Source organism: Phaethon aethereus, assembly GCF_964289735.1.
Source record: "Phaethon aethereus genome assembly, chromosome: 8".
In the NCBI taxonomy this organism is placed as follows: domain Eukaryota; kingdom Metazoa; phylum Chordata; class Aves; order Phaethontiformes; family Phaethontidae; genus Phaethon; species Phaethon aethereus.
The window spans coordinates 6,005,402-6,031,606 of NC_138584.1; the positions used below are offsets into that span (position 1 = coordinate 6,005,402).

The 26,205-nt window shown below is 46.9% G+C and overlaps 1 protein-coding gene across 1 annotated transcript in view; it reads left to right on the top strand.

Annotated features, from left to right (window-relative positions):
* The window catches only part of XPR1 (xenotropic and polytropic retrovirus receptor 1), a gene marked incomplete at its 5' end in the record, with an annotated part of 39,210 nt that extends 13,280 nt beyond the window's left edge, over positions 1–25,930 (top strand). The window contains 8 exons of the mRNA XM_082002731.1: positions 1,882–2,069; positions 2,300–2,479; positions 7,012–7,177; positions 8,934–9,125; positions 21,069–21,235; positions 21,509–21,648; positions 22,445–22,666; positions 24,086–25,930. Coding sequence (XP_081858857.1) covers positions 1,882–2,069; positions 2,300–2,479; positions 7,012–7,177; positions 8,934–9,125; positions 21,069–21,235; positions 21,509–21,648; positions 22,445–22,666; positions 24,086–24,146 — 1,316 coding nt within the window. The 3' untranslated portion in view covers positions 24,147–25,930. The remainder of the gene's footprint in view (positions 1–1,881; positions 2,070–2,299; positions 2,480–7,011; positions 7,178–8,933; positions 9,126–21,068; positions 21,236–21,508; positions 21,649–22,444; positions 22,667–24,085) is intronic.
* Positions 25,931–26,205: the final 275 nt, after the last annotated feature.

Below are 26,205 nucleotides of genomic sequence, written 5' to 3' on the forward strand. Positions count from 1 at the left end.
CTGTCTCTCGTTTGGGGCTTAGGCTGCGATGCCGTTGGGCTTGTCACCAGGGACATCTTCCTCTCTGAGCGTGGTGTTCGGAGCCCGCGCGTGCCGAAGGGATGAGTTGGTTGAGTGTCACATACCTGCTGACTTTAGGAGGCGACTTCGCTTGCGGTGTTGGATTTAAGTGGAAACAGTATATGAATGAGAAATCTTTTTCATTTTCTTTGTTTCGGGGTTATAGTACAGAACCCTGGCCGGGGTCATACCAGTTTGAGACCTTGTACACCTTTGCTGGGCACTTCTCTGCAAGCGAGGTCCTTGAGGATCTGCCGTCAAACTGCTCAGCTGTAGTGAAGAAAATGGTTCGGTTAGGAAACATGAAAGGAAATCAAATCTAGCCTTTGTACTGCGCAAGCTAACCTGGATTGGGTCGTAGTATCAGAGGAGAGAATATACAGAAATACTCTCAGCTTCTGTGTGTTAGTATCCCAGCTCCTTGTATTGTTCAGTATCTGCATTTTCTCCAGAACCAGCTCCTGTTCCACACTGCAATTATGGGCCTCTACCACCCTGAGAGGCCAGAAATAAGATTAGCAGGCACCAACTGTGGAAGTCGTATGCTGTACTGTCATACTGGACTGTGTTCACCTCAGGATAAACCTTTGGGTGTTCTGTTTCAAATAGCGCATAGCACGTCTGTCCTATTCCGTATTTTTTATTCAATATTTTGGGGGCTACTCTGTCCTGTGTGGAAGCACCTCAGTTGGTTTTGTCTTCAGGCATTTCAGATTAAAATTTGAAATGCGTGCTTTTGTAATTCCACGTGTAAGACTCATTTCTTTTGGCTTCTTCAGGGTGTCTGTCATTTCTGTCCAAAATTTGACTTTCTCTTGCCTGAATCCAGTATTCTAAGTTTTAAATTCAAAGCAACGGTTCTTGAGTCATTGTTTCTTGCATGATTTTCCTCCATAATTTCATGTGATGTAAAGGACAGATGCTGAACTCATGAAACTTCTTACAGATACGCGTCCTCTGAAGAAAAGTTTCAAAAACTTGGTGCTGTAATTTAGACAGGAGGGTTTGTGAGAATAAATTCTCAGCATCGATTCTGTAAAACTGCATGTTCTTAAAAAGCATGTGGGTGAGACACACTCTGTGAAATAGAAATTGAGGATTCAACAACTGTATTTTATTTGTGCTTTGCTCGTAAAACCCATATCGGGCAACTGGGCGACAGTATTTTGCAAAGGGGCTTGTGCTAGAGAAAGCTGCTTGCTCTACACGGCTGCTCATTGTTTGAAATTAGGCAAATTTGTTTCCAAAACCCTAAGGACAGAACAAAGGAAGCAACAGGCTTTCCAGTATTGCTGCCTTATGTTGGGTTTTCTGTTTGGGTGCGGCTAGAAATTATATTGCTAGTTATGAATATGTATTACGTTACAGTTGTATTGAGTCTGGTGATTAGGCGCATTTTAGCGTTGTTTTAAATGCTGTAAATGGTGCTGCTTGGTTTTGTGGGGAGCTGAAGTATGCGTGTATCTGCCTGTTGGGATTTCACCTCCATTAAACCAGAACATTTAAGTGCACATAGTCACAATTTATGCTCGTGCTGTTCCTCGTGCCTGTAGTGTGAGACAGGGGACTTCGGTCGGGTCATTAGCAGCGTCTTAACCAGCTGGAGAGAGAATTTGCCGCAGAATACTCCTAAATGCTCCGACAGGTTAGGCAAAGCGCCCTTCGCTTGCTGCAATATGCAGGTGCGTGCGAGCGAGCGTACCCCGTTTTCACGGGGTACAGCCGAGCATCTGAGAGCCAGCGTAAAGCAGGGGAGCGCAGCTTTGCTTCGTGGCGTGACTTGTGCTATCACTGACGTCGTTTCGTTATTGCCTTTTCCAGGTGTGGCTTTTATAGATGGACCAAATGTGTGGCCACTGGTGAGAATCTATCGAGGTGGCTTTCTCCTGATAGAATTCCTCTTTCTCCTGGGTATCAACACGTATGGCTGGAGACAGGCTGGAGTGAATCACGTCCTCATTTTTGAACTCAATCCCCGCAGCAACTTGTCCCATCAACATCTCTTTGAGGTAAACAGAATAGATTGTAGGAGTGGTTGAGCTGTGCGGCATATCGGGAGGGTAGATCCTGCACCGTTTCCTGGCAAGGAGTTCTAACACAATTAGAAGAGGAAGTTGCAAAGTCTGATTAGGTTATGGGATTGAGCACTGCGCTCCCTTTTCTTATAATGAGAATTCATTGTAGGTTTCAGAGCTATATTTTCACAAGGTATCTATGTGTTTTTTCTATCTTTCTGTAGATTGCTGGCTTCCTGGGGGTTTTGTGGTGCCTGAGCCTGCTGGCATGTATATATGGTAAATTCACCTACATCCCTATGCAGGTGAATCCACTCATCTTATACGGCTTCATGTTGCTTTTTCTTATCAACCCTACCAAAACCTTATATTACAAGTCCCGTTTTTGGCTGCTCAAACTATTGGTAAGTCTCAAACCTATTTTAAATAAATAACTTTTTAAAAAAATAATGCTGTAACTGATCAGTAGCAGTTAAGTATATAAACATCACTAATCTTCAGGAAAGAGGGATGCATGTACCACTCTGTATTCACAGAGCAGACCTGATAAGGTATAGACTGCAAATGGTTGTTGACCGTGGGTTTACAGAAGCAACTTCTGCTGGTCTGTACCAGTCTATCGTTCTCTTTGTATTGCAGGTAGCTACTTGTTAATCTTCCTATAGACAGCTGCATAGATACTTTTTCCACATATAGAAACACTGAGATATCTTTTGCTTGTTTGCTCCTTAATGTAGTAAAACAGTTTAATTAGGGTTACAGTGCTCTAAGGCTGGGCTGCATGGATGCTTCTCAGCCCCAACTGTCTGGGGGACAACACTGAGAGGGTTCACTGGTGGAGAGGGAACCTTTGCAAAGATTACTGCTTCTAAAATTATGTTCATGGGTGGGGCATTTTTCAGCAAATCTGTTTGTGGTCTTAAACTATTTATTTTAGGCCCAGCTCCTATTTTCCAGGTAAGATAAATCTGGTAAATTGAATGTAAAGATGCGTGCTACTTCAGTGTTCCAGTTATAGATGGGAGCTCCGAAAGAACAGTTCTCAAACTTGTTGGATGGCTCATCAGTTTCTTCCCAAATGGCTGTTTCTCACGTTCATCCCCACCCTGTATGCCCTTTTAAATTGACTTTAATCAAGTTCATTCCCTCGATACCTTATTCTTGCTGGAACTGCTCTGAGAACGTCGGGCGGGAGAGGGTTTTGGCTGGCTGATGTTACTCGTAGAGTCATTTTAATGTCAATTAAAACAATTAACTTTATCTGGAATGTGACAAAGATGAAACGTAGAATCATGCTTCAAGCGTGCCCATGCAGGTGTACACACGACTAGTTAACCTCTCTGCGTTTACCTCTGTTATTTGATTTGCTAGCTTACTACTATTTTGGTTTCTTCCTTTTTTGCCTTCCAGCATTCAGCCGTCTCTCATAGATGTACCTTTAGTCCCAAGCCTCATTAGTCTTACTGCTGTCCCTTGGTGCTAGGGGAAGCGCTGGAAGTGCTCTGCCCATATGAGCAGTATCTGTGCTAATTTACCTTAATGTCTTAACAGGGTAAGGTTCTCAGTCTTCACAGACCTCTTAGCTTCCAGTACCTGCTCTATCCCAGCTATCTCTAGACTATGCTGCAGTCTGCGGTACAGACGTATCTTCGAGCGTGCACAGGCCGATTCATCCCACAGTCTCCTGGGGAAAAAACCTCCATCAAAATGCAAGATCACCTTAATGGTGGAAAATGACACAGTGCTTCTAACTGTATATTATGCAGAAGGGGGAAGGGGAAAAAGGAGGCTGGTCAAACCATATAAAGAGTAGCTGTTAGGCTTTTCTAATTTTTATTGTGTATAATTGGCCAGCTGGGTATACTTTATTTCTCCCCGCAGTCGCCAGCAGCTATCTGGGTGAAAGGAGGTTTAAACAGCACAATTTTTAGAACCGTGCTGTTCACACAAATTTTGGTTTGGTGAATGTTTTTCTTCACACGCTTGATAGGTTTCATTTCCAGCCAAAATGAAGTCTGACATACCAGGTGTAGCAGAGCATTACTGGCACCTTCAATTTTTTTAGAACCAAATCAGGAGCTTGCTTTAGTGTGTTGTAGTATTTTGTGATGGATCTTAGGGGGCTTACTGCATCCACCTGTGATCACCAACAACTGCTTCTTGGTGCTTATGAGAGGGATCTGTTTTGATCATCCCTGATGGACTGCAAGTTGCCCCTGAATCGATCTTCCTCTGAGTGAAAGAAGTTATTTAGCCCGCAGTAAGTTTAATTCCGATGCCAGGCTCTTTTTTCTCGCCTACGTGCTTAGGTGAGCGTTCTTTGCCCCTTGGCTGCCAGATGAGAAGCCCACGAGTGTACTTAAGTAGGCTGAGGAGAGCGGCTCTCCGGGAGGAATCAGACCCGAGCACAGAGGATGGCACAGTGTCTGCATGCCCACGCTCTCTGCAGGGTGCCGAAATGGCAAAACAACTGCAGGGAGCCTGTCCGTGAGAGGTGAAAATCTAGGAAGCGTTTAGCTCCAGCTCAAATATCTACTGCCTCAGCACTTATTAAAACTGCAGCGATCAGCACCAGGAAGCCTGTGCTTGGATTGTGGAACCATTGATATATAATTGCAACCGATTACTTGAAACTGAGGTTCACCTCCAGCTTTTGGTATTTTATGTCTTTTTTTTTTTTTTTTTTTCTTCTTGTGGCCCATCTTCTCTGGAGGTTGTTGCAGATGCTTCTCAGCTGGGAAGTTAGGAGTTGCCAGCGGTACCTGCCAGCAGGCAGTCTCCTCCGCTGCCGGCACCCTCTGGTAGCTGGGCTGCAGCTCCCGCCGTGCCGGGCAGCGTGCGGCAGCAGTGAGAAACTACAGCACCTGACGCACGGCCTTGGGAGGGTTCAGACGGCAGCTCAGGGGCTTGAGGATAGTTGACTGAGATACCGGTGCCTTAGCTAGGTCCTGGACATACCTGTTGACTCCTCATCTGCTGTAACCTTTAGGTGAAAAGCTTCTACTCTACTCTACTCTCCTCTCCTCTCCTCTACTCTACTCTCTTCTACTCTACTCTTTTAAAAGTTTTATGCTTTTATGCTTTTTTATGACATCTGGCAGTGCCGAAGTGCCTCTCCCTAAGTGGTTTAGCCCCAGCTGGCAACTAAGCACCACGCACCAATAATAATAATAGTAACAATAATGAACAATAATAATACCAACAAAGGAATGTACAAGAACGAGTGATGCCCAGCACAGCAATTGCTCACCACCTGGCGATCGACAGCCCATCCCTGAGCAGCAATTCCCGCCCCCCGGCCAACTCCAGTTTATGTACTGGGCATGACGTTGTATGGTAGGGAGTATCTCTTTGCCCAGCCTGGGTCAGCTGTCCTGGCTGTGTCCCCTCCAGCTTCCCATAGCAGGCCAGCACGAGAAGCTGGACTGTCCTTGACTGCTTAGTAACAACTCAAAACATCAGCACCTTATCAACGTTTTCTCATCCCAAATCCAAAACATATCCTCACGTTAGCTTCTGTGGAGAAAACCAGCTCTATCCTGGCTGAAACCAGGACACTAAGTTAAATAACAATATGGATTTTTATTAATTTCTTCTTTTTTCAGGGAGATCTATCTGTAAAGCTGTGTTCATGTTTCATTTGCTTTAGCTGGTCTTTGTTTCCTGGGGAAGAAAAAAAGGTCTGTGATGAAAGAGGTAAAGAAGGAGTAAAGGGAGTGTTGGTATAACGGAGGAAGGACCTTTTGAAAAGGAGGGCTGGCGTGGCTTCGCTGAGCTCTGCAGAAGCTGTTCTGCAACCAGACTGCTTGGAGTAGAGACCACCCTAACGTCTGGCCCTGTTTGAGCCTTTGAGGAGGTGCCATCCTACATGAGCACAGCGCTGTCTGGGTCAACATCCGGATCTGCTTTATGCCACTAAGTCTCAATCCCCTATTTGGCTTTGAAATTTAGGACCAGAGCCTTAAATTGGCCTTACAAGCTGATGGGAATGTGTCAGTCCTTTCCCGGGTTTCTGTGACTGTGTACCCTTTAGGTTAATGAGGAGATATAAAAGATCAGTGTTAGCCTGTGCTTTCATTAATTTAAAGGTTCATAAATCTCTGAGCTACCGGATGGTGCTGTCTCTTTGAGAAACTGATCGTTAGTAACTATAACCGGGTAGAGAGGGTTGTAATCAAAGGTAATGGACCATGAAAACTGTCTGGTTTGGAAGTAGCAAAACTGCTGTTAAGACTTAGAGGGAAAGTGGACTGGGATTGAGAGGGAGTCTGACTGACAGTCAGCAGGGTTTCCTCTGCCCTTTCTTTAAGTCTTTCCCTGCTCGAGGCTTTGGGACATCCAGCAGTAACAATCGTCACCCTTACAACTTCTAACACTAAAGAGCAACTAACGTGTTAAGTAAACGGAGCCGGGATCAGACTAATGGCTATGCTGGGGGCCTGTAACCTGACTGACATTGGGTGAGGGAGAAGGTAAGTGTGGGAGATGTCAGTAGACATGAAATAAACGCCTGAAAGAAAGCACTGATCAAAATGAGGAGCAGCAGGAGGAACGGAGCTGTGTAGTGCTCTTACACGGAGACTGGGAGTTTCTGGGAAGGAGCTTGGTCGGAGGAGACTGGGCTCTTCTGCCAGTAAAAAAAAAAAAAAACACCACAAAAAAACCCACAAAAACCCCCCCCCCAAAAAGGTGAGCGTGGACAGGAATAGTTGCATACAGGAGGAGGAAAGCAGGAATGTTATTTGTACTAAAAGTGAGGAGACAGTTATCTTTTTTTGTCAGCAGGAGCAAAAGGTCAGCAATAAATCTTCAAGCGTTTCTGTTATTTCCATATTTGTTCAATGCTGTGATGTCCTGCCGCTGCATTTACATGTCTTTGACTCTGTGTCATGAATTACTCCTTTTTTTTTTTTTCCCCCCCCCCTCTCCCCGACAGTTTCGAGTGTTCACTGCTCCCTTCCACAAAGTAGGCTTCGCAGATTTCTGGCTGGCTGATCAGCTCAACAGTCTGGTCGTGATACTCATGGATCTGGAATACATGATCTGCTTCTACAGCTTTGAGGTTCAGTGGGAGGACAATGCTGGACTTCTGGCAAATACAGGTAAAGTAATGCTGGCAACCCATGCAAATGGGGTCAAAATGCCCTGAAAAAACACCGAGCAAGGCAACTTCATAATCACCTATCTGTTTTGAAGAGGGCTACCAATGACGTTGGAAATTAAATAACTGGTGTTTCTTGTAAACACAGGATTAGAGGGATCCTGCCCTTCCTTACTTCCATCCGGAGAAATGGAATTTCACATCCATGTTCATTTCCTAATCCAGCTTTTTGGCCTGATGTGTATATTCATTAAAGAATTTAGAAACAGCACGTCTTGATGGGAAAGAAATCCGTTTTCCTGGCGATTGTTTTCTTATTTCATAGTGGTTTATCCATGTATTTGCTTTTAGCCCTTTGTTGCTCAGCGTGAAAACGAGTTGCATGAGCTTGTTAACCACAGTTTTCTGTGCTGTAGCCTGCTTCTTACAGCCTCTATCGCAGTACCCTAAAGCATGAGGATGGAGAGGCTTCCTCAGAGCTTAGTTAGTGCCACCCTGTATTCAATTCGAGTTGATGCTGTGACGCCAGGGTTGTGTGTGCTCTGCCTCTGCTCTCCTTCCTAGCCAGAAGAGCCACAACGTTGGCATATGAATTTTGACTTTGACCTTCCCAGTGGCAAAATCATACCTGTCTCCTCCCGGATTGGGCTGTTGTCTTCCCATTTTAAGCAGTGACTGCTGGCAAATCGTGTTGTCTGATGGTTTTGACACTTGCTGAAAGAATTTGCAGTATGCTTCAATAAGCATCAGGGTTCACTTTGTTCTTCCAATCTGTCTGATCTCTCTCTTCCCTTTAAGGCAGTGTTGCAAGTAACTAAATATTTATTTATCAAAAATAAAAATAAAGTAACTGATTGGATAACAACTTGTCCTTTTCCAGTCCAAACAGTGAAAAGATAGCACAGTGCTTTGGGATAACTATCAGCTAATAACTTGTCTCCGTTAGTCTGAATAAGAAGCAAATGTTTGTTAGTCAGTGGGGTGTTTGGTTTAGTTATGCTGAGCAAGACAGCATAAGAATATGGCATGCTTGGGGGTTCCAGGCAAAGCTGGGGTTTTCCTGGTCATTTCCTCAATAAAAAGTCGGCTTTCGAACATCAGGGGTGTGACACAGTGTCGTGCTGGTGTAGTTGCCTCTCACCCCAGTTGCTTTAAAAAAATCAAAGAAACAAACAAAACCAAACCACCACCAACAAAAAAAAACCCAAATACATACTGAAACATGTTTTTTCCTATTACAATATACAAGAAAAATGGGTCAAGGACATCTTAGGCAAAGTAGCCTTTTTCAGCTGTCCTGCAGAGTTTGAAAATGCTCTCCCATGTAAGCACAAAATTTCAATGTCGAAGGCCTTTTGTAATTCCATCCCTAATTTGATTATTCACAGTACTGCCAACAGCACAAAATACATTTAAAAAGATTATTTCTAATCTTCTTCCGCATGTTAATTATGCTGGCGCAGTGAAAGAGTTAGATGATGATCTGTCTGGATGTGTTACTGATGTCGTGTCACCTGAATACCTCCCGAGGTGGAGTAAAGGGCTTCAGGGGTGAAACTCTTTTCTCTCTTTTCTTCAGGGATGAAGCTCAACTGGGGTGATGAGCTTCTCACTGGTCTGCGGGGAGGTGTGCCTAAGTACGGAGACAGTGTTGGGAAATTGCTCTCATGTCAAGTGATATTACTCTTACAGAAAGGAAGACGATAGGAGTTCTTAAACTTGCTGACTCTGTGTCCCTGAAACTTTTTTTCTTGCAGATAATCAGATTTGTTACAGCTACTCCTACGGAGTGAGAGCAGTTGTCCAGTGCATCCCAGCTTGGTTGCGATTCATCCAGTGCCTGCGCCGTTACCGTGATAACAAACGGGCCTTTCATCTGGTTAACGCTGGAAAATATTCCACCACCTTCTTCGTGGTGACATTTGCAGCCCTCTACAGCACTCACAAAGGTATTGGTTATTTTGGAAAATCCTTTGCCTGTTGGTCTCTGCTGCCCAGATGCGATTTCAGGACACCCTCTAGAAGGAATGCAAGTCATGGGATTTGCCTTTTACATGGGAGAAGCTCAGAATTTGGCATCCCATTGAAGCATGAACTCCTGTCTTTTGGCCCATGTGAAACAGTGGAAAGGCAAAGGCCTGCCTAGCTTTGTTTTGAGATCTTTCAGATGTTTTTTGTATACCTGGTCTGCTTAGAACTGCACTTCAGGAGCATGAGAGAGAATTCTCAGGTTTCTCTCTCGAAAGGAGAAAACTGAAATACCTGGCAGTTTTTGCTGTGAAGGGAGGTTGAATGTGAGATGTATAAGGAAAGGGATAACATAGGAAATACTTCTCCCTTGGCATTCGTGAGTAGCTAACCTGGACCATCTGAATGAAGTCGGTCCATCGTTCCTGAACATGGGGAGGTGTGCACAGTGCTGGGAAAATGCCCTCTCTGGATTTTCCTCTGTGTTTGTATCCATGTTTTTTCTGCGGCTGGTAGGGAGTTGTTTCCAATCCATTTAACTGCAGATTGAGCTCTGATCCCTCAAGTTCCCCATCTCCCTGGAAACGACAATTACTCGATTCTGCTCTTGTTCTGAAGGAAAAAGCTTTTCATTTCTGCACTTTAGGCAGTCGCCCTGCCTTTCATTGTTCTGAAGTCCTAAAAGCTGTATTCTTTTATTTGAAAATATATGTCTTCTGTATCTCCAGGAATTAGCAGCCGCCCTTGCTCATGAGCAATTACTTATCCTGAAATATGACTGTGGTGGGGCAGGGAGCAGTGTTCAAGGCATACTTCTAGTTAACATGCTGGTTTTTTGGAGGAATGGCAGGGTTGTTAGAAACCTCCCAGTGGCCCAGAAATGGCTGTTTTGACGTAGCTGGGCCTGAAGTCACACCGATGACGTTTGTCAAGCCTCGCAGTTTAACAGCAGAGAAGTGCGCTGGCGCAAGCTGGCCGAAGGTTGGAACCGGGCGCTCCGTGTCCCAGCGTACACGCAAACCTGGCGTGGGAGCATCGGCAGCGGGTGCAGCGCCTGGGCCCCCCGTGCATCTCCTCCCCGCTGCCGTGGCCCCGGAGCTTGTTCCCGTTTTAACTCGTTTGCTCAGTGACATTCTGCAGCAATTCAGTTCCAGCCCTGCAGTCCAGTTAGTCACCGCTGCCAAACCCCGAGATGAGACAAATACAGATTGCCTGGCTATAGTCACTGCTTATATGCTTTTATATACGGTGCCTGCTCTGGGGAGGCTGACTAATGCTTCCCCTTCCCCGGGGGGTGACACTCTGGCAGAGCCTTCTGCAGGAAGGTTGGGGTAGGCTTGGAACCAAGAGGAAAATCAGCATCCGTCGAAGTGTCCTGTTAAAGAATTTGATCTCTTCCTACTCCCCTTGAAGTCTACACCCGCGCCAGTACCGCTGACCCTTGTTCTCCTCGCTGCCGTGCATAACTGTTGTCTGCTCGTCAAGCCTGGCAGGGAGTGGGCTGTAATGAGGTGTTTACGAGCCAGGCGTGGGGCTTGTTCCAAATGCTGAGAGATGTTCGTGACTCCCAGCTTTTGTCTGTCCGGTTTTGTTAGTGGGAGTCAATAGCACGTAGTTGTTGGTATCATACAAAAAAATAAAAATTGGAAGCTTCATGGCGTTTGGAAATTACACGTTAAAACAGATTTTGTAAATGTCACGGTGCCTGGGCTTGTAGAGATTTTTGAGGACTGCGTAAAGACCTTGCCATGTCTTCTCAGCCTTGAAGGCCTATTCCCATCCTGACTTAAACGCACTTTGTAATATGCTGTACCCATTAAAACTGCAATTTTATCTGTGTGCTTTGCATAGATTCCCAGTTCTTTTTGAACTTGGAATCAGATGGTCTATCAGCAAGTTGTTATGATGTTGCTGTTGAAAATAGATGCACTGCTCACCCACACCTTCTCTGTGTCTGCCGAAGGATGGCAGAGACAAATGCCGACCCCTTACCTACGAAACCTCTGTCGGGGGCTAGCTGCTCGCTATTAAGAAAGCGAGCGCTGCCCAAAACAAGTGTCAAATTGGTAAAGATCCTTGCGACTTAAACCCTAAACTGCAGTAAGTAACGGACCCGTTAATTGCTGTGGTAACAAGAGTTTTATTTATACAGTCTTTCATGCCTGTGTTTGCAAGCCTATGACTTACACCTCTGGAACGACAGCTTTTGGCTGCCAGGACGAGAGGGTAGTTGGTGGCCTTTTCTTGGGAGGTCAGGTAACGTACACCAGTGCCCGTTCTCCACTTGGGAGTCCTGGGGATGTCACAGCCCTCTGGAAAGACTTATCTTCCTCCCCTGGTTTGAACATGGAATAATTTGTAGCTGCTCTGTAGGCTTTTACCTTGTGCCTGCCAGCTGCGTGAAGGAGGGTCTGCTCTGGTGGCGAAAGTCACACAGAGTGCGCTTACGGCATCGTTGTGCTGTGCTTTCCTACGCTTGTTGGAAAACAACTCGTTCAAGTGCTGCCTTACTAAGTTTGAGTGATGTATGCTGCTTCTAGTCATACGTGGTACTCCCTTCTCCAAAGCAAAGGATCCCCCCCAGTAACAGAGTCTACTGTGGGCTCTTGACTAGTATCTCAATTTCCCTCAGATACCACTGTTTAGTAATATGTATTGCTTGGGCAGTGCATAATTCTGATTCTTTCTTCCCTTAGAGAAGCTGTTTGTTTATTTTTCTTCCTTTTGATTTCGACACAGAATACAATTTTCTCTGCTAATTGCAGTTGGGATGTTGGACTGGTAAGATCTGTTAGATTTTCTCTGCCGAACCGGCAGTCCTGTTGTCCTGGGACTAGCCCAGTTTTACAGAATTAAGACCAAACTATCATCTCCTGAATTCGTGAAGCTGACGTGGGAGATGCCACCCCTTAACATAAGACCGCAGCAGGCAGTGGTTGCGTGGACGAGTGCCGACTCAAGCTGCCTGCTTCACCACGGCCGTGTTTCAGGGACGACAGCAGCAACCCAAGGGCAACTGTTGCTGAGCTTCCAGAGGAAGAATTCTCAGTATTTTTATATCGCTCACAGGAATGGGAAGCAAAGGCCGTGTTCTGTAAATATAGTCCTGCGGGGTATGTTTGCACAGGCAAATGAGGCATATCTGTAACTCTAAGCTACCTAGCAACTGGAGCGCGTGCCGCCGGTCCCTGCCCGCTCGCAGTGCGGCTGAGCAGAAGCCGCTGCCCCCGGCTCTTCCCTGCCCTTCCTTTCATTTCCCTGGCAGTGCTGAGCAGCCTTCCCCCCGAGCTAGCCAACGGAATATTATATTGCCTTACTTAATCCCTACGGAAACCTGTGTGGTGGTGGAGGAACAAATGATTAAGCCTCAGTCTGCAGTAGACTATTTACCCCAGCTGCAGTTATTTTGACCCACAACTACTTTTTGCAGTGTTTTCACTGCCAAAAGAAGATGGGCTTTCCTTGACAAATGCACCAGTATAGCTGCTTCCACTTCAGTCCAGCTTACCGTAGCATTCCACGGGGATCTCTCCTTGTATAAAGTGTACTTGCATTTAAAAGGGTACGCTGACATACCTAGAATAGCCAGCCTTGGTTTCGTCCTCACTCAGACCCGCTTCAGCCTTTGTAAGATAGGATTGTTATATTTAGGCGCTCGGCTTTTATGAGAAACAGTGCAAGTGGAGTTGTGTTGTACTACTCCAAGCATGCCAGTTGCTTCTTAAGCTTTATGCATGATTTATGCTCCAACTTTAACCTTTGTAAGATAAGATGCGTCTTGGTTTTGCTACCGTCGCTCAATTTTCTCTTACCTTGACGCCTTTTGCTCCTATGGTGTCGTCAGAAATACCTGGCTCGCACAGAACATAGATTTGACTTCTGTACTTGAAGAACAGGACTTCTCGAATGCTTTGTACTCTTCCGTCATTTGCTTGCTTTATGGGACTTGCTGTTTCAGCCTGAGCATTTGTGTGTTTATCTTGTTTTTTTTCAGGAATGCGTTACTGAGCTTAAGCACAAAGTACTGCGTTAAAATTGGCTATGTGGGATTTTATCCTTTAACTGAAAGGAAAGATGCAAACTTTATGCAAGTTTTCATTGTCTGATTTATGCACCTTATTCAAGGAAATCATTGTGGTCTGGGTAGTATCCAGCTATTTATTAACCTCTGAATTATTCCAAAGTTAATCCACGTGGCCTGGGAACTTGAGTAGGCGCCTCTTCTTCCATAGAGCTCCCACGCCCTTTCCAGGTACTCCCAATAGACTGCTGAACACTAGCTGTCATCAGCGTGGAAGTGCCGAGGAGAGCCCTAGGTCGGTCTAAGATAATGTAACTGCCACGTACTTTCTCATTAACCAGCCCAGGAAATTGGCAGTAATTAAAAATAGAGAAGTTAACTAAATAGGGCTGTCTCTGAAGAGTAGTGCCTCTGCCCGTGTTTTCACCCTCGCTTCCGAAACAGGCTTCTCCTCATGAAGTGATGCGTAATTTGTTTTTGGTTTTGTTTTTTTTTTAAACCTGAGAAAACTGTGAAACTCCTTGCCTTGCCAAGGAATAGAGACGTGTAGTGTCAAGGCAGGAGTCGTTCTTTGGTTAATGGGCTTTTGCAGGAAGGTGTTGGACCACCCCTTCGAGAGGTTTGACCAGGTCTGACCAGATGAAGATGAATGGGAAATGTGCTGCTTTTTGAAAAAAATAGTGGAAGATTCCCAGGTCTCATAACTGCTGCCCACTCCTCATTAATCACGATGGCCTAAGCTGTTACCGGCGGCGATAGCGGCTGGCGTAGCCAACTTCGCGCCGGAACGGATCGCTGGTTTTCCCACGGTCTGTCCCACCGCAGCTCTGCTGCGGAGCGGTACAGCTTCCAGGCGGAGGATAACGACGCGCGGCAGGAAGGAGGAGAGGGTGGTGGTAACCTCAGGCTGTTGCACCGGGAGCTGCAGGAGGAAATCTCGGCTCTGCTCTTCTCTGCCGACTGAAGCGCTGGGCAGCGGGTTGTGTCACGTAGCCCTGGTTGCCGCCTTGTTCGAAATGGCAGGGTGCAGCCCCTCTGGAGTGGATTTGCTGGTAGGTGGAACAAAATGAACTGTGGTCCGAAATGGTTACAGCTGGAGGCAAGGACAAGGTGACGTGAGAACTGGGACTAGAATGACTTGCGCAGAAATCAGACGGTGGTGCAGCAGCTTACGATACCTCAACTGAGAAATGTCATTTAATTTCTAGGGAGTGGGGCGTGGGGCAAGGCAAAACAAGTGGACATACAGAATTCAAGTACAAATCTTTTTTTCTTTTTTTTTAAAGTACAAAACTTTAAAAAAAAAAATTAAAGGATGAAGCAAGTAGCATTCATGAGATCCCGTTCCCTGGTTTATCCCTTATGTCTAGGTACAGATCTCCCAGCTCTCCCCTTCTTGCTCAGTGCTAGAAGAGCTGTCAGCGCTGCGGCAAGCCGGAGCGTTTGATTTAGGTGTCACAAGCGCCTTATAGAGTACTTGGATTGACCTCTTGAAGTAAAACAAACTTTGTAATGGGATTAACTGGCTTCCTTCTTAATACCTGCAGTTTTCACTCGGCTTGCCTTAGCAAGCGTACTGGCAACTCTATCAGGATGATTATTTGGAGCCAAAACATGCAATGTCTGTCACGTTGCTGTAAGCTAGGATGAATTTTTTTCTGAAACCCTGTCATTCTGTGCCCAGAAGGCCTTCAGTAACGAGTTGTGTTCATTAGCCAGTCTTTCTGATCCTTTCCATCAGAGCAACAGCAGTGTCATTAGTGAAGAATTGGCGGCATTGCCGTAGGCAAACATTTCCATCCCGGCCTCTGACCTCTTCCCAGCTTTGGCGTGGGTCTCTGCGGCACCCTGAGCGAGCCCGGCTTCTCCACGCCGGCTTGTTAGCTCCTCTGATTGCTTAGACACCCGTCCTGGTGAAGAGGCTTTGGGGTGGAGCCGGGAAGGGTGAGGAGCACCCCAGCAGGGCTGCGGCAGGACCACCCTGGCCGGGTGGAGGTGCCGGCAGGAGCTCGCTTGCCGGCAGCCTGCGGTAGGTGAGCGGGGAAGGCGAGACGAGGCGGCAGCCGGTGCTCGGCGGGGAGCCTGCGAGGTGGGGACGTTCAGCAGAGCGGTTTCGGGAACTGCCAGCACACCCTGAACGTCAGCACAGACGAGGCATAAAATCCCACGGGGAAGTCTTCCCATGCTTTGTAGGTCTACAAATGTCAAGCGGGACATTCCCGGTGCTGGCAGCTACGCCGTGGGGGAGAGGCAGCCTCGGCACCCTGCCGCTGAGCGATTAATGCGTTCGCTTCTCAAGATTGCAGCTGAGAGATGGATTTTAATAGCTGGGATTTGCAAAGTGGACTAATGGTACCGTTCGTATCACTTCATACGCTTTTGTGTTAAAGGTGACGGGTGAGGCTGGAACACTCATGAATAAGGTGTAAGTAAAAACGGTGGCCTACTGATACCTCATTTCATCGGCACTTAAGAGGGGTAAGCCAGACCTTTTTTTAATGGAACATTTTAAGAAAAGCAACTGACTACATCACAAGTGATTTTCCTTTCAAATGTACGCAGCTCTGGAGCTTTCTGCTCCTGCAGAAATCGAGGAGGTGCAATCATCCAACAATTTTTTTTAATTTATTTTGATTTTCTTGGTTGCTATTATATTTTGAAGGAATCTGCTTTGGAATCTCAAAGCACTATAGAGGTAGCAGATGACATTGTGTCCCAATCCCTAAATCTCCAACGAAGGCCCTGACTACCATGCCATTTATTTCTGATTGTGCATCCAGATGTTCTTATTAGTGAGACTGCTGGCAAACACTTAGATTGAAAATCCTGTCCTTCTCAAGGTAGCAGTTAAACATCCCCCAAGAACACTTCTCAAATGCTAGAGAAGGTTCTTCACCAGAAGAATCAGATCCAATTTCAGTTGTGACTGATGTGCTTCCTCCTGTTTGCAATTAAATCCCATTCTTCTGTTTGTGAGATACAAGCAATGAGATTGCTGCAATGTCTTGAAATTAAACACAGCCATATCGTCCTACAAACTCAATACAAACCCGCGAAGTATTTTTAGTCAAAACACGATTTGGGGATTTCCCTGCTGTACAAATGTAGAATCTAACTAGAAGAAGAAAGGAGATGTTGCCTGCTGACAGTTCTTCACTGAGCTATATCTTGTTGCTTTGCTTTAAATTGTGCCCGGAGGCTATAGCAGAGGTTTGCGGAATCGAACAGGAAGGTTGTTCATATGAAATGGTTGGTATTTGACAAAGCCCATCAGTGCACGATGGCGAGTCCTCCATGTGCTCCTCCGGGTTATTTGCCTTCTTACTGCGTTAAGTCCACTGTCATGTCATGGCTCTGCCATTGATCGGTATTAAATAGTGGTACGTGCTGGCTGGGCGGAAAGGCAATGCTGCTGCTATTCCCTCAGCAAGATGCATCATTACTGAGGGAGCGGCGATCCTGCACTTCAGGCGGTAAGGTGTTAGACAGATGCTTTGGGATGTCATTCGTGATGGCAGTTCTTGTGTAGATAAGTCACTTCTGGCTGTCACCCCCCTCCCATTGTGTGCTGGGATGGAGTTAATGGGCACGTGTCATCCCCAGGCTAACCTGGGCTGGCAGAAGGCGCATGCTTGGTACTCTGTAGTGTCTCTGCTTAACTAGGACGCTGTAAATGCATATATTTTTGGTTTGGTTCTGCTTAAATCTGTGATTGAAAGGCTGGTCATCAAAGACGACTGAATTTGGCACGCCCTGACCAAGAGGTTTTTAATTGATGCTGGAGGCAGAACTGCTCTGGCTGGGTCGGTTTTGTCTCGTAGCAGGGCTTACCTGACTGTGTTTCCTGATAACCTCATGCTTCTTACAGCTTTTATCACAGCTTTCACCATCAGCAGAAACCACAGCCAGCTGCAGTGGCTGACACGCCAGGAGTGCTTATCGAGGGCCATTGTGCTCTTATCCAGATCTTCAATAATACATGGCATTGATTTTTGCTGTGTTGAATACTATATAGTGTTTACATTCCCCAGAATAATTCAGCAGGGTAAACAGATAGTATTCTTTGGAAGTAAAGTCAATATTATCAGCGTTCAGGATAGTATTTGCTGTCTGTCTTTGATGGAAAGCAACCTTTCTCTTGCCTGTGTTTAGGAGGGGCTATAATTTCTGCAGAGTATTACTCTCGCAGCATGCTAGCCAGATACTGTGTCCCCCAGGGCTGGGTTTGGGACCCAAGATATTGTCTATCAGCAATTTTTGCAGGCAGTAAATTCTGCTCGTGCAAGTGCCTTTGGCTGGTTTCTGGGACTGTGGCCATTCACAGCTTCAGCTCAAAGGTGGAAACCTTCCATGATTTATCTAGCTGACCTTCTGGGGCAATTTGTAGATGCCTTTGTGCAGAGTATCTACTGGAGTTGCCTTTTATAGGGTAAACTGAGGATGCTAATGGAAATTCTGTGGTGAAGGTTGCACATAGCCCTTGTGGTACGCCTGCTTCCCATCGGCGTTGCAGAAAGTGGAGGTGGCAGAGCACTGCAAACTTGAATAGCCTCTGACGTAGCTGAACACCTCCACGTTGCAAGCGTGCTAATGTGAACGCGTATTGAAATCTGCCCATCGGCCGGGAGAGTAAAGCTGCACCTGCAACTTTACATGTCGAGTTTTGGGCTGACGGTGTTTTGTCCTGCACGTGCTGCTTTGAATAACTGTAGCTTAGGAAGTTGCTACGTGGTGGAGCCGTTTGGAGCATCGAGTAGAAAGGTCCTTCATCCACCTCTTGCTGGGTGGACTGGCAGTTGTGCTCCAAAGGGTTGCTGCACTCCGTGGGATGTTGAAGACTTGGTCTTGGAGAGGTTGAGATCTACCAAGTGTCGGGAGAGTTTCTCTCCTCCTGAGACTATCTCTTTCTAATGGTTTTTGGTGGTTTCTAGCACATCGTTAAACAAAGAAATAACCCAGGATGAAACAGTTCCTGCTTCAATAGGCGCTGACATCATCATGCATATGCACAGCTATGCATTGCTACTGAAAAACTGGCAGGTGAGGAGTAGATGGAGCCTCTGGGCGGAATATGAATGCCTCGGTTTTCTAGCCCCCTGAGCAGCGGGGAAGAGGGCCACTAGGACCAGCCAGTGGAGATTGAGATATAATTGCTTGCCTAGAGCAGTACCATATTTCTGTACGCCAGCTGAATACCAATGAGGGCAGAAGGAAGGAAGGTATCGAACAGAATTGCAGGCAGGAGGAAAAGGAGGAGAAGTGATGAAAGGAAGGGACTCAAAGGCTGAGGCTGAAGACAATAGGCTAGTTCTGATTAGAGCATTTTAGCAGGAAGTGACTTGCTGTTTTTTTAAATGAATTTTTTCAGGAGCTGGATGCATTACAGAGCCGGTCGGTGAGAAAGCGAGCAGGAGCAAGGGGCAAGCAGCGTGACCCCAGGTGCCACTGAAGACGGCTGCAAAGATAGGGGCAGGGAAAGGGAGCTGAGGCCACAATAACCTAGCTAGAAGCAAGCACATCTTTTTGAGGTTGATGAGGTTAATTGCCACAAGATCTCTTACTTGGGCCTTTTTCTTCTCGGTACGCCTTTCCGTAATTGCACACAATAACCTTTAAGGCGATTGAGGTTTAAGCAGCGTGAACCTGTGAAATCACCTTCCTATGTAATTGCCAACTTAGGATACAGTTTTGTTAGCCCCTTACATAGTTTGAGATGATAGTCTGAGGCCAGACTGTCCCCTCCGTGACCGGAGAACTCCAAAGGAGCGGGCAGCAATGTCACTTTGCTGCTCTTCAGCCCTGTACCTGCAGGGCATGGCTCATACCAGGGACGTGGCCGAAGGCATAAGAATGGATGGTACTGTCCGTGCCGCCTTCTCCGTGTCTGCTCCATGAAGATGTGAAGTAAGACTCAGTTTATTTAGAATTCTACCCTTAAGGGGGAGAAAAAAAAAAAAGCAGCATGACCTAACCTTCAAGCCTAAGCTACCGATAGGAAGCGTGCAGCCTCACAGGGTAGTTCGGAGCATTTTAGGTGCTTTGAAAGCACTTAAGCCATTAACTACCTCTGAATTATTGTTTAGGATCTGGTAGTGGGAACTAAATATGGAGATCTAATGAGCTAAAAATAATGTTGGAAAGAACAGGCTTAGTGTCTCTGAGTCACTGAGTGTCAGCATCTGCCTTTTCTTCCTGAAATAATGTAGTGGAGGCTTCAGGGGAGCTGGTGGGGGAGAGTGAAATCTTGCAGTAGAGCCCTAATTGCTAAGCTCCAAAAACCTCACCTGTGTCCTGTTTTGTGGGCAGCTGCACTTGAAAAATGGATGGGAGAGGTGGTTTGAAAGCAGCAGGATTAAGGCACCTGGGCAGCAGAGCCTGTATTCTGCAGGACTTCTGTGCCTGCTGCCGGGTGACGTCATGGCTCTCTGCGGCGGCGGGTGATGCGATGCTAGACCTGTCCCCGCGTAGGACCAAGCCTCAGGAGGATGCGCGTTACTGCTCAACGGCTTCTAACCTTGCCCAAGAGCGGGGAAGCTAGGCAAACCTGAGAGCTGCCGCAGATCTCGTGTCCTTTCCCTCCGCCGACGTGAAGCTTCGCTGCAGATAGCTTTGCTGCATAAGTGCCTTTAATAGGTTTGCCGGGGGGGGGGTGTTTTGAAAGGAGAATGAGTGTGTGTGTTTGACCTATATCCTGCACATCATGTCCAGGAAGCCTGAAAGGCGTAATGGGAGGGATGTACCCTTACACGATGCCTCTCATTTTCACCTCCATTAATTTTATTGGATTGCTGCATTGCATTTATATCGTAAACGTTATAAACAAAAAGGGAAGGAGAGAACAAATTGCCTTGTTGCTCCCTCTGTGATCAGCTTCGGGGATTCTGTTGTTTTAAAGCCACATATATGGAAAACAGTGCTGTCACTTAGCGTGGCATCAGGTTTGGACTGGAAACATTATGGCTTTTTTGTACTAAAGTGTTATTGGCTTTGTTAGAAAGAATCAGTGAATGAGCAATTACAGTGGCTGCCCAGAGGGAGGAAAGACTCCTGACAGCAGGGAGATGCGAAGTGTCTCAGCCTTGCAAAGCATTATGATCTGTGTTATTTTTATGAACTTTATGACCCAGATTTGCTAATTGAAAGCAAACAGAATTATCAGATCCGTTTGTTTTTACGCGGCTGACTGATGTGGGGGAATTTAGCTGATTTCAGAGAGCAGCGTAACCTCTTCGGGGGAGAATGGGAAACAACTTAGTTGCAAAAACATATCCGCAAGCGAGCAGACTTTGGTCCCACAGTCCTGTGTTTCACAAAGAGGAGCTCTGTAAGGGCATTTAAAGCTCTGTACTGAGCCTTCTTCAGCATTTGTACACACTTGTTAATGTATTGCCTTCTTTTCACTTGTTTTGCCCTGCCACCACAACCTCTGAAATGGCTAGTGGAAATTCCTGTACCGCCCATCCTCTTTTGGGCCTTTAGTGCACTAATTCACAGTTGTTTCAAACTAAAATATTCTCTTACGAAACCCTGTTAACTGAGCACTGCCTCATTGCTTTTTCCTTTGTACCAGCCGGTGTCTTTTGTGAACTATGGCCCTCAGCTTCCATCTGCTGTTCAGAGTTAGAATGGCAGGTCTACCACAAGTTGCAAAAAATAAAAACATTGGTGCAAATTTCAATCCCAAGTGCGAAACGTTGAACGAGATGAAAATTGAATTTAAATGATAATATAAAGCTGGTCCTGATAAGGCTTTTGGTTTAGTTCAGACTAGCTAGCCTGATTTTCCGAAGCACTTGAATAGAAGGGGTGTTATTTCCATTGGTCAAGGCAGCCAATTTGTAGCTGTTTTAAGAAGCAATCAGCTTTAAGTTATACAGAAGTATGCTGTTCTTCTCTTTTGCAGCTAAAAACCACAGTGACACCCAAGTGTTCTTCTACCTGTGGATTATCTTCTATTTCATCAGCTCTTGCTATACTCTTATTTGGGACCTGAAGATGGACTGGGGTCTCTTTGACAAAAACGCTGGTGAAAATACCTTTCTTCGAGAAGGAATCGTCTACCCACAGAAAGTGTGTATACAACGTGCTCTTATATTAGTGAAGGTTTTTAATATTTTAACAAAATTTGTTGATTTTAGAGCATGCTATAGTTGGGCACTGGAATGCTTTGTGCTGGGATTTTCTGGTTGTAGAGTTCATTTGTTTCTAAGAGATCATTTCGTACTGTTCCCTTTTCTCGTGGTTGAGTAGCAAATTCTGTATCTTCCTGAAGGCCTGAAGAGGTCTGTCTTCTGTGCAGAACATGTATGATGAGCTGTCCTGTTTGTCTGTCTTGTTCTTCAGGCATACTACTATTGTGCCATCGTAGAAGATGTGATCCTGCGTTTTGCATGGACCATCCAGATCTCCCTCACTTCCATGCAAATCTTTCCGTACGCTGGGGACATCATTTCTACTGTATTTGCCCCACTTGAGGTATTCCGGTAAGGCTGCTTGACTGAACAGTTAATTTCTCTTTTACATTTTTATTACTTCTATAACGTCAGCGCGGTGGGAAGTGCCTTGCTCCTCAGACATGGAAGGTACCAGTCCTTGAAATGGAAGACTAGGTCTAACAGGAACATTTAATCCGAAAAATGGTGCTGAGTGAAGAAAGCTGTAGAGGGCTCTGCAGCAATGCGAGGCTGGGTCCTTCATGCTGCATTTGCAGTTTCTTCTGAACCTATACCTAATCTTGAGAGCTTTGTTATTACTAAATTTCTCCTTAAAATTACCTTGCTGAAATTGCCAGGTGAAATTTCACTTCATTTTCAGGTTTACAACTATTCTCAAATCTCTGCTGCTTTTCCAAACACTAATTTGGATCCTGCAAGGTTTCAGGGCTCTCAACACGCTTGTACTCTAGCTGGAGACCTACCCCCACAACTTCTCAAGATGAGTAAAAACCCTTGAAGCTGAACCTCACTCATGTAGATGACGGAGGTTGCGTTTCACTCGTAACGCCTGCTTGCCTCCACGCTGTCCAGACTAGGGCTGTCATTAGGACGATGAATGGAGCCTGACAAATCTGTTCTTCTCCAGTGGGTTGGGAAGATGTTGTAGTAGGCGCTGCTGTTACAGTCATTTGCTGTTTCTTCATACTCCCACCGTGTTCCCAGAGGCACTTTGCTCAGTGGTATCTAGGTACACGTGCCAATGCTTTGCCACACATGGGCAACGCCTGTAAAAGCGCAACCAAATTGGTTCACAAAAAACAAATTTTCACTTTTCTCCACCCAGGCGGTTTGTGTGGAACTTCTTCCGTCTGGAGAACGAGCACCTGAACAACTGTGGTGAGTTCCGTGCCGTGAGGGACATCTCTGTGGCACCGCTCAACGCCGATGACCTGACGCTTTTGGATCAGATGATGGACCAGGAAGATGGTGTACGAAACCGCCGCAAGAACAAACAGTGGAAGCGCAGCCAGAGCGTGTCCTTGCGCAGACCTCGTCTTGCTTCACAGTATGTTCTGCCTCTCTTCTAGTGAAAGAAACAGAATTGTGTGTTAGAGATGTTGTTAATGCTTGGTGGCCATTTATGGACTGGGTAATTGTGTGAAGATATCGGCCAAATAGTCATTCAAACGGGGGACAGGTCCAGTTAGTAAATGAATATTTCTCTGCTGGAGGATTGATCCATCCCTTTCATCATCTTGGAGTTCTGGTAAACCACTGGAAAAGGGAATTCCCTTTACAAAACTCCCCTCCTGCAAAAAATAGCCCGTAGCAGTTGCCAGAGGTTGTAAATCTGAACCTGGCAGAGGGATTCCCATCAACCAGCCGTTCCCAGGCTTCAGACCACTCCAAGATCTCAGTTATCATTTGCTTAAGATTTCCTATGTGGGGTCTCAGACCCCTTCCTCTCCCAAATATAAACCCATGCATTTTTTTCTTTCCACCCCTCTTCCTTACTGTCTAGACGTTTCCCCACCTTGCACCCCAGCCCTGAATCTGTTGACTGCTTACCCCCGCTGCGGTGCCCGTGCTCTGAGCATCACGGGCCGCTCCGGTGTCCGGGCGTCGCTCCCGCCCCAGCAGCGCAGCTGCGGAGCCCGGCCCTTTGGCCAGGAGGCGAGCTCGGGCTCCCTGGGGACGCTGACGCACGTCAGGACTGTTGTGCAACCCCTGCAGCACATCCCCCCGTTGCGTCGTGGCGTGGGAGAGGGTGGATGGGAGGAAAAGGAGGCCGTGGCTGTCACGCAACGGGTGTGCTCTGGCCTGTGCCGCGGCCCCTCATATCTGTGTTGGCTCAGAGTACGCGGCTGAGACCGAGACCAACAGTCTTCGTGTGGCTGCTAGAGACTGAAGAACTTTACACAGGGGGGATGTGGGTCAAAGCCTGGTCGAATTCCCTACAACCACGTCCGCTTACCCCTTGGACGTGCAGCGAACTGAGACGTGTCGAGCATGTTCCAAAACAAGCTGCTGTCCCTTTGTGCAGCCCGGTGACAGGTTGAGCAGGAACACTCCTTCGGATGTGCAGCGCCCGCTGCAAAGGTTTGATGGATTTTTGTGCGGAGGGTGGCTGGATGCGCCGCGCCCAGCAGTGCCGCAGCGGTCCCCGGCCGTTGGTCGGCGCAGCGCGGCAGAGGACATTGGCCATACGCAGGAGGTGGCTGGCGCGGTGTGGCATGGGCAGAGCTGTGGAAGGAGGATGCTGAGGGACAGCTGGGGCATATTTATCAGGTTCTGCGATTCCCACTGAGAGTGAGAGAGTGTGAAATGATCCCCGTAGCCTCCTTATTCCCTCTCCGTGTAAGAAAGATTTTTTTTTTTTTTTTTTTTTTTCCAAATGTGCTGTGGTTTTACTGTCTGCATGTAGTAATGGGAATTTCTTCTCCCCAGTGAGTGTTTTCTGTTTGTGTTTTTTTTTTTTTTCCAGGTCCAAGGCTTGTGACACTAAGGTATTGATAGAGGACCTAGCGAATGAAGTGAACACATGAGATGGCCACGGTCTCTTATTCCGCATCCTTTGTTTTCTCGTTCTGTTCCCCTCTTCCCCAAGTAACCCGATCTCTGGTACAGTTCCAGCTGAAAACAGGAGAAAACACTGAACATGTTTTCTGAGCTCTTCCAGACCAGATCCTATGGACTCCAACAAGCTCACTGTGTTTCGTTTCTTTTCTTCTGGGTTAATTTTAATGTTCTATTTTAAAAAAAAAAAAAAATAATAAAATATTTTACTTTGTTTTGCCAATAAAGAGGACAGTTCAGGAAAGAAGGATTGTTTACAGTCTCAACAAGGACATACAAACCTATCTGGATAACGAAGCATCATAGGGACTCCCTCATGGGATGGTGCCGAGAGCACACTCAGTTTCTGCTTGGCCCGGTTTTGACTGGTTGAAACCGGACTTAAGTTTTTAAATCTGATTTTTTTGGGTTTTTTTTTTTTTTTTGTCTTCATATCCAGCGCTGAGGCACTGGCTGCACTTGCAGGGAAAGTGCACTTAGAGCAGTATCTTCATTCACGAAGCTACTTTTTAATTTGATGTAACTTTTCTTATAATTTTTTGGAAATATGATGTATCTGTTGCATATAGTTTTCACATTATTTATGAAACTTAACCATATGAGAGTGATTTTGAGTCCTGTGCAATGAAGGTTGTAACGGTAAAACAAAGCCGGGAATGTAGATCTAAGATCTCCAGGGTTGTGGGGTTATGCCCTGCAAATACCCCTCTCGTGAGACAACTTGCACCTGTGTTTACCTTTTCTCTCTTTCTTTCTTTTCAATTTTATTTTATTTTAAACCAAAGTTTCTCTTTCTGATTTTTTTAGTTGCTGCTACTGCTTCTGGGCATGTCTCTTGTGCTGGTTCAACGCCAACTTTCCATGCAGCTCTATGAAAGTAGTGCAGGTGATGATCCTAAGGCCCTTTTGAAAGGACAGTTGGGTCCTACCAACAATGCAAAAAGCTAGGCGAACAAAGGCTTCAGAACTTCCTTCTCCAGAGCAAAAAGTATTTTTCAAAGCCTTAATAATCCTTAGATGGCGTGAGGGCATCCCGTACCGAGCAGGGAGCTTTCCTGGTGTTCTCCTGCAGCCCAGCACAGCAGAAGTGAAGCGGGACAAGGCTTGGTGCTGGCTCCCCTGGGCGGAGAGCGTTCGGGAGCGGTTGTGCGTTGGAGAGCTGTCGGGGAGCGCGGAACGGCCTGTTTTGTGCCCACAAGCCTCCTCGTGGCTTCGGTTTTGGCAAAAAGCCTCTGTCGGGCGCTATCCCGGCACGCGGCCCTGCGGCTCGGCTGTTACTCGTGCCGCTCGCCTCGTCTCACGAACCCCGTTCGGGAAGCGCGGTACTGTTAAGCAGACTCGGGTAAAGGGCAGCCAAGAGCAAATTAAGTCGGACGAGCGATGTTACCTCGGTGGCCTCGTTGGTCTCTCCTCCCGTGGGAAAGGCGGGGGCCCGCGGAGTCCCGCTGTGCTTCCCCCGGTGCGCCGTGTGCTCCCCGCAGCGGTGCCGCTGGGCGAGGGGGGCTGGAGCGGAACCTCGCAGGCGGGACGGCCGCCGCTGGGTCGGGTGGCATGGCCGGGGTCCCCGGGACTGCCGCCTCCCCCGCCGCCCGGCTGCGGGGCGGCCGTGGCGCACGGCCAGGACTGCAAGGGCAGGGCGAAGCTCTTGAATCCTCGCGCTGATGGCTGTTCGGTGACTTGCCGCTGCTTTGGGCGATGGAATTGCAGGAACCCCTGCTCAGCTGCTGTTCGGTGATTATTGGTTTGTGGGGTTGTTTTAATTAGCTCATAGCATGGTTTCTCACACGACCGGTGTGTTGCATTCTCTCAGTTTGCCTGCCGTGCCTCTTGCCCAGAGGAACTGAAGAAGGAAACTTAGTTCTCTTCATTTAATTTGAAATAGATTAAAATTCAGCGGCGGCGAACCCGCGCCAGGCCAAGGGCGACGCCGCATACCCGTAACTACCTACGCTCCTGCGCTGTGCCCTCGGCTTACACAGGAACGCGGGTGGATCTGCCGGGAGATGCCCCTGCTCTGCCAGCGATCTG